At 31.7% G+C, this 8,603-nt stretch overlaps 1 protein-coding gene across 1 annotated transcript; it reads left to right on the top strand.

Moving 5' to 3' along the window:
- Positions 1-3,447: 3,447 nt before the first annotated feature.
- LOC146950343 (arogenate dehydratase/prephenate dehydratase 1, chloroplastic-like) lies at positions 3,448-8,581 on the top strand. The gene is made up of 11 exons (XM_085746267.1): positions 3,448-3,781; positions 5,135-5,202; positions 5,289-5,381; positions 5,502-5,702; positions 6,181-6,261; positions 6,355-6,450; positions 7,458-7,535; positions 7,621-7,710; positions 7,795-7,862; positions 7,992-8,073; positions 8,229-8,581. Exons 1-11 carry the CDS (start codon positions 3,568-3,570, stop codon positions 8,283-8,285), a joined length of 1,128 nt encoding a protein of 375 aa, XP_085602393.1. The 5' UTR covers positions 3,448-3,567; the 3' UTR covers positions 8,286-8,581.
- Positions 8,582-8,603: the final 22 nt, after the last annotated feature.

The following is an 8,603-nucleotide window of genomic DNA, read 5'->3' as shown; positions in this document are numbered from 1 at the left end:
TGACCTCAAAATCATGAAATATGTTGAGTTTAAGTTAAAAACTTCGAAATAGTATTAATTTGTACTGTAGAGTTTAAGGACAGATTATATATAGATTTTTTCAAAGCAAGATTATATAGATTATAGAAACAGAATTGGTTCTATAAAAGTTTGACATCTGAATTAGACATATGCGTATCATGTTTTAACTTGTCCCTTTATTGCAATTAGGCATCAGAACGAGACTCGCATATGTGAGAATCTGCCTGAACTATCTATGACTTCCATAAAGAAAATTTACGAGATGTTTGGAAAAAGTAATCCTTAGTTTTTCAAGTGCGTTTGTTTTGGATTTAAAAAAAAAAAACTATTTTCTTTATTTAAAAAACCACTTTTGTCATTTTTAAGTGTTTGTTTAGGATTTTTATAAAAATTATTTTATCAAAAATATTCTATTTTGACTCAAATGAAAATTTATTAGGATTAGCTTTTTCAAAAAACAAGGAGATAATGCATTTTTTTAACGGCAATGAGCTAACACATGAACTATTTAAAAATTATTTTTTAATATTATTTTTTTGGATAGCAAACAAATAGAAACGATTTCAGATTTTTTTAAAATCACTAAATTATTTTAATGCATAACTATTTAGTATTTTTTAAAGCTGAAACAAATACACCCTTCATTTTAAAGACAAAATAATTTTTATTTGATAAAATGATTTTTTTTATAAATATCACAAACAAACACATTCCAATTATGTTCAGATTTTTTTCTATACTAAAAACCGAGGGCGAAGTTGACGTATTGATTCTATGTGTGCGAGGAGGGTACTTTCTAGAGTGTGAGCCGCTAATTGTGATTATTCAAGGGGTGGAGGGTCAATGATGAATGACTAATTCCAACATGGCCGAAGCTAATCAAGCACGACATGTTACAGCAAAGACACACCCTTTTCATGGTGACTAAAATGTAATTTATATATATGTCCATATACATGTACACATATACATAATATGCTTCTTTCTTTCAAAAAAAAAAAATGCTCCTCTAAAAAAAAAAGTCTCTATGGTGTTGCTGTGGGCGGTGGTTTCACAAAAATTTTGTGATTGAATGGATGTATTGGAATGGAAATGCATATTAGGGATGTTTTTCAAGAAGAATTGGGTGATAATTAAACTATGGAGTGGTTTAAAATTGGTTTAATTATTCTACAGGTCTTTAAACCATTTCAATTTTAAAAAGGAAAATGCTAGATATCAAGAATGGATTTTCTTGATGAATTAAAGAATGACATAGCAGAATAATCACCCTTAGATTTTAATCTTATTTATTAAAGTTTCATAAAAAAAATATATATAACACCCACCACCCCATGATTTCCGGCCAGGCTGAGATTTTATTGGCTAACATTAATTTCGGGACAATTTCTTGATAAAATCTTTCTTGATAAATAGCATTGCTCTTTTTAAAATAAGTTTATAAACTAAAAAAAATTATAATTAGGTCCTTAAACTAATATAATTTGGTTTGCTTGTGTCCGGGTGATATGGAAGGAACGGAATACTCGTGTCTTTCTAAATGCAACTTCATATCCTTCTGTCCTCATCGAGAAAGTTAAGCTAAATTCTTATTTGTGGCTGAAATCAAAACATGCATCTTTTATTTACGATTATCATGATTGGTGGAAACATCTGCTCCTTTGTATGGGTGTCCACGTGTAATTTATTTTTGACTGTTTTTTATGGTGCTTTTGTCTTTTCAACAACTTGACATTGTAATTTATGTCGGTGTTTTCATTTTTTGCATGTCTTGTGCGGGGTGAAATGTCGTTGTTATTAATGCATCTCATTTTAGTTTGTTCAATATGTGTGTGTGCGTCCCAAAAATACAAGGAGACATCGCGATAGGTTTACCGTTCAAATGAATTGAATATCAAATCTTAATCCAAAATCTTAAAACATTTTATATATGGAACTTTTGCCTTAGTACCCGTTTGGAATCACGGTGAAAATCACACCCACCGCTGTTTTGGCTAACACTCCAAATTGGAGCTTCTACTTTTTCACGTTTTTTAAGCATTGGGAAGCATGAATAATGCATTGGGACGCGATTTCCAGCTTCCAAACACGTTTCCATACACACGCTTAGATTTTTCATCATCTACTTTTCCAATGTGAGATTCAAACGCACACTTGACACCAAAAACTAAAAAGACCTTTATTGAAAAATATAAAAGAATATGAGAAAAAATTGTCCTCCAAGCATTTTTCCTTCTACACTAAAGTCGCTACTTTAATAAAAAAAAAGTTTAATATTGAATGGTTCTCTGTATGTAATCTTTCTCTATATATGGCAATGCCACTATTTAACTAACCTACTAGCTTCTTTAACAACTTTCAACTACTCTACATATACTCTTTAACCAACCAACCAATTAACTAATTGTTCTAACATTTCATAACTACTCTAATTTCCCCCCTTTTTCTATACTCTAACAAGGGTTACTGCTCTTACATATCATTCATTTAACCTATTTATGATATGATGATACTAATCACTCACACTCGGATTCTAATAATTGTTGGGTTAACCTTTTTATTTTATTTTATAAATATTGGTGGGTAAACTAATGAAAGTCAAAATAACCAAAAATAAACTATGAGCAATTTTCCATCCATACCCAATTCCAGCCACAGCAACAAAAAAGTGACTTTTCTTTTATAATAATCAATTGCATTTTAATTAAGCTAATCAATTGGATTTGCATTTGAATCTCACGTATGAATTTTCATTTTTATAATAATAATTATTAAATTAATAATAGGGTTAATTATGTTTTTGGTCCCTACAAAATTGCGACATTGTAAGTTTAGTCCTTACTTAATTTTAATAGCATTTTTAATCCCTACAAAAAAAAATTACTTATAATTTTAGTCCCTGCTAAAATAAATTTTGTTTAATTATCATTAAACTCTTAAATTTTTTAACGATTCTTTTTATACAAGTTTAGAACACTATGAAAGGTTCATTTACTAAAATCTATAATTTTTTAACATGAAATAAATTAAATATGAATTTTTTAAAACGACAAAAGTTTAAGATATAAGTAACCAAAATATGGACGTAGAAATCAAATTTTTGCGATATTTTTTTCGGAGGACCTTTTAATAATTTTCTTAACACGCCTGTAAAAAATTGTTGAAAAACTTAAGAGTTTAAGCATAAATTAAACAAATTTGGATTGAGTAAGGACTAATATTGAGTGTAGAAATTTTTTGTAGGGATTAAAAATGCTATTAAAATTAAGTAAGGACTAAACTTACAAGGTCGCAATTTTATAGGGACCAAAAACATAATTAACCCTTAATAATATTATCATTTTTATTCTGGTCATGGTTTCTCAGTTTCAAAGAGTGACGTAGCAAAAACACACTATGAAAGAGTTTTCTTTTCCCAAAATAACCAAAGTTTCTATTTTGGGTTTCCCTTTTTCCATTTCTCACACTTCAAATTTCTTTGTAATGTATTTGTGTATTCTCAAATACACTGCAAAGAGGTGAGAAGAATCATTGACCTTAATCTCCATGGCTATGGCATCTCTTGTTGTACCAGGGCTCTCAAGTTCTCAACTTTATAGTCAAAATCATCTGAAAAGTGCACAAAAATGGGTTTTCCTTGGTGGGTTTTCTGTTAGAAGAGCCAAGATAATGATGCATGTGGTTGATCACAATCAAAGTCAAGTGGGTAGTGGTGGTGATGTCTCTTATGGATTGCATAAAGATTTGGTATCCCTTCCAAGTGGGTAGTTTCATCTAATCATCTTATATATCTTTTGTTTATAATTCACTTGCTTTAAGATTATTACTTTAGAAAGAGTATTGTTTAAGGAACCTTGTTAAAAGTTTGTGATAATTGAATTGAATTTGAATATCTATTTGACTATGTAGTGGATTTAGTTTATTCTATTTTTGGTTGCTTGATTTGTATTCTTGAGTGAATAAATTGTCATTTTTGTTTTTTTTCCTTTTTAGCTTGTTTTCAAAATTGTTAGTTGAACTTGCACACTTTTTGTGACAATTTGCAAGACCATGGTTGAGTACATATTAGTTCTTGAATTTTGTGGTTAACGACATTCAAAATGGTGGTAAATTTTGTTCATCCATTGATTAATTATCGAGTTGTGTTACTTTGTTATATCTATTAGTCATCCATTGAACTGTGTTGACTATCCAAATTGATGTCGAAATTTGATATCATTTTTAGTGTCAAAATCATTTCTCTAATTGAAATTGGCAACTTTGTTAACATTGTTCAGCCAAAGAGTAGACTAAGGCTTTGTTTGCGAGTTTGGAGGGGAAGGGAGGGGAGGGGTTTGGAAAAAAAGGAAGGAGCAAGTGGAAGAAATAGATGACATTGAGAGGGGAAGGCTTTGGGGGTTCATTTTTCTTCATAATACAAACTTCTCCTCATTTGGGGGAACTCAAAAATTGTATTGGAGAAGGGTTTTGGCGGGTTTTGGATGGTTTACATGAATTCTTCAAATTTAATCTATGTAGTTATAATATTTTTAAAATTAAAAATATATTAATCATAAGCATTAATTTATCATCCTCTAAAAATTTACTCTTTAAAAAAATGTGAAAGATTTTACCATTTTCCCTTATATTTTCAACCCTCCAAAGCCTTCCCTTCCCCTCCCATCCAAACTCTCAGACAAAGCCTAAAGAAAATAGTATTTGTTGATAAAGTATCATCAATGGGAGATTTGGATACTAATTTCTACCCCAGATAGTATTGAAAAATCAAAAGGAGGGAACTTTTATTTTATTCTACTTTTTGCTAATATAGGAAAGATTTTGATAGTCATATCTCTCGATTTGAATAATTTTTGGACACAACCATCTTATACTAATTTCATTTTGGTCTTTGATTAAATTACTACAGTTTCACGACTTTGAATACTGGAAAACTTTGTTCAGAGTTATGGCGTTATGATTATAGACTAATTGTAATCATTTAGAAAGTTATAGGTTCAATTTATGTTTTTCCATCTTATTTCATTATCTTTTGACCTTATGCATTTGCATTTTATATTTTGTGATGAGTTTTACTCTCAGATCTCAGACTTCGCAACAACTGTTTTTTTTGTAGGGCCATTATCCATATCTGATATTGCGGCAGCTTCTGATGATCTTGCCAAAGTACGAATATCATATCAGGTATGATCATGATGTGTGTGATGTTGTTTGTCACTGTTTGATTTGATGTCCACGTTCGTCATTATATGTTTGGATTACTGATTTAGGGGATACCAGGATCATACAGCGAGGATGCTGCACTTAAAGCTTACCCTAATTGTGAAACAATCTCATGCAGTGATTTTGAAGAGGCTTTTAAGGTTTGATATTATAAGTTATTTCATATAATTACGTATTATTCCTTATTTTATTTATATTTATTGGCAGTGATTTTCATTTTCCAACTCAATAACCTTTTTTGTTTTGAAAAATTGTGACAGGCTGTTGAGTTGTGGCTGGCTCATAAAGTTGTCATTCCAATTGAAAATACATCTGGTGGAAGCATTCACCGGAACTATGATTTACTTCTTCGTCATAGGCTTCACATTGTTGGCGAGGTGCAGTTGGCTACTAACCTCTCCCTCCTAGCTATGCCTGGTGTCAGAAAAGAGTTCCTTAAACGTGTTTTAAGTCATTCTCAGGTCAGTCTTCATGTTTCTCATTTAAGGCTTTTTGAACATAGAACTTATATTCTTTTACCAGAAACTTATTGTGGTTGCATCTAATCCTATCCAACATAAGGCACCAAATTAAATGCTTGATTCTCATTCTAAAGTCAATGTGTCATTGTTCAATCTTTTTTTTGAATCAGCTGTCATTGTTCAATCTGTAAGTGGTACTGGGATTAATTTTCAATGTACTAATGAATTTTAAAGTGTCACGCTGGTTGAATTATTCTCTTTAAAGCTGAGCAATAATTTTTATATCAACTAGTTAAAACAATAATGGGCATCATATAACAATAGGCGTATAACAAGTATTTATATTTTATATGGTTTAAGCATGGACATCTTCTCCACATATAGTCGAGTTTAAGAGTGTTATATGTGTTTTGTACATAGCTGAATATGTATTAGTCACATTGGATTTGTCGAAATCTCAATGCCTTTTTTCATGCAGGCTCTTGCTTTAAGTGATACTTTCCTGAATAAATTAGGTGTTAGCAGAGAAAATGTTGATGATACAGCAGGTGCTGCTCAGGTAATCCATGTATAATGTGATTTTTAAGTTTCTCTAACGTTTTAGCAGAGAATAATTTTGCTTTTGTTTTCCTTAATGTGTATGCGAGACTAGATTGTAGCTTCAAATGGTCTGTACGATACTGGTGCCATTGCAAGCATTCGAGCTGCCAAAATCTATGGGCTTAATGTACTTGCAGAAGGAATCCAGGTAAAACCCCTACCCAATCATTTTCATTTTTCTAAGAATCTTCAATTTACTTGTTTCCTGTTACCTTTCATTTGAAGTCAGATAAACTAAGCAATGGTATCAGATCTTTTCAAAAAAAAAAAAAAATTGTTTTGGCAAAGTGCTCTGATGTCAGTGATGGACTGATGGTTATAATGTAGTTGTGATCTTGTTTAAGAGTATAGAAATATTTATACCAGAAATTCTTTAGTTCCCCTGGGGTATGAAAAATCTCTATGCTTTGAGCTCAACAATGTAGTTGAAGTTGGAGACAGTGATTATTATATTACAAAGCAAGAGATTAATTTTTGCTCTGGGAGCACCAAGATTATTTGGGAAATTATTATGAATGCAGTCTTGACTCTTGACACCGAAGTTAAAAAAATCAAGGGTGACTGATTGTGTATACTCTTTCTTCTCGAATATATAGTTGTTGGCTCGAGACAATATGTTCTTCTGCCTACAGCTGCAGTGTGTTGTTCAACCTACTGCCTTTATTGATTGTCTAAATTGGACCCTCATTTTCTATAATTTTTCAACATATCCAAGAACAAATCTCCTAAAAGGTTATTCTGTTTGGTGGAAGCTCAAAATGGTCTGTTAACAGATCTCAGATGATATACTGTCGACATTGATGCTGCAAGACAGAAATATCTTTTTTTGAAGAGGGCAAGACAGAAATATCTTAAATTTCCATAATGTTGTTTAGCTAAGACATCACCCTTTCTTTAAACTTCTAGAACATTCTTACTGAGGCTATCAAACTATATGAATTCTTGGCCCTTTTCCTCAGAATAATGTGGATGACTCGAGACTTAAACTGTTTCCGTGTATCTGCCAACTGGCTCCGTTATCTAACCCCTGATTTTTCTTGCTAACTACTCTTATGGCTATGGATTTATTTTGTATTTGAAATAATGACTAGTATATTGGTACACACTACTCAAATTTTTCAATGAAAGGTCTAACGTAATGCATCTATATTACAGGATGATTCTGAAATCATCAGTCGTTATCTTGTGCTTGCAAGGGATCCAATAATTCCAAGATCCAATAAGCCTTTTAAGGTGAAAACTCCTTTTGACCCTTGACTCTATTCTATCATAATCACGCTTCTAGATTCTGTGTAACCAATCATTCATTATTTTCCAGACAAGCATTGTGTTTACACTGAATGAAGGTCCTGGGGTGCTGTTCAAGGTTTTGGCGGTATTTGCAATGAGGGACATAAATTTAACCAAGGTATGGAAAAGTATTTCCTTTGTTAGTCTAGCTCAGTTGATGATAATTAAAAGATAATTTTAATAGTATGTACTATGAAATCAGATCGAAAGTCGCCCACAAAGAAATCGGCCACTAAGAGTCGTTGACGACTCCAACACTGGAACTGCCAAGTGAGTTAAATTTTTTCCTTTTCATATCAGAGCACATTGCTGTTCAACCTAATTTGGATACATTTTGTCCTCAATCCTTCTGCATTAATTGATGATAAACTTAGATTTCTGAAATTATGTATTTCTCAGATACTTTGATTACCTTTTCTATATTGATTTTGAGGCATCTATGACTGATCCCCGAGCACAAACCGCTTTAGAACATCTGCAGGTGTGTTTTCTTACATGTTATTTTATGATTGGAATTCGAGGGGAAAAGGGAAAAAAAAAAACTCCATAATCTTTTTCATAAGCTTTAAATCTTCCAAAGTTGGATTCTTGTAATGAGTACTTGACTATATACTAACCATTATTTGGTCCTTACAGGAATTTGCGACATTTCTTCGAGTTCTTGGATGCTATCCCATAGATACAACCATATAGACAATAGCTATATTCTTTTTTATTGGTGAGCTTTCAACATATTCAAGTATGAAGTTTTGAAAAGGATTTGGTGCCAAACATCATATCCAGTTCAAGTAAAAAAGAAGCTTTCGCATAGTTACTATGTAATGTATGATAAAATAGTTGATCATGACCTTAAAAATTGTCATTTATTTGTTTTAATTGGATCCATCTCATAAAGGATACATAAGAAGTTGCAAGATCGACCCAAGGGCTAAGCCACCAAGGCAAGGGCTTTCCAATAAAAAGGCCTCTAAAGATATTCTTAGACCAAATACTGAGTTGTCATATAGTATG

The sequence above is a fragment of the Medicago sativa genome, chromosome 2 (assembly GCF_051527215.1).
Source record: "Medicago sativa cultivar Bolivia chromosome 2, Bolivia_mono, whole genome shotgun sequence".
In the NCBI taxonomy this organism is placed as follows: domain Eukaryota; kingdom Viridiplantae; phylum Streptophyta; class Magnoliopsida; order Fabales; family Fabaceae; genus Medicago; species Medicago sativa.
This window is presented reverse-complemented; position numbering and strand designations above follow the sequence as displayed.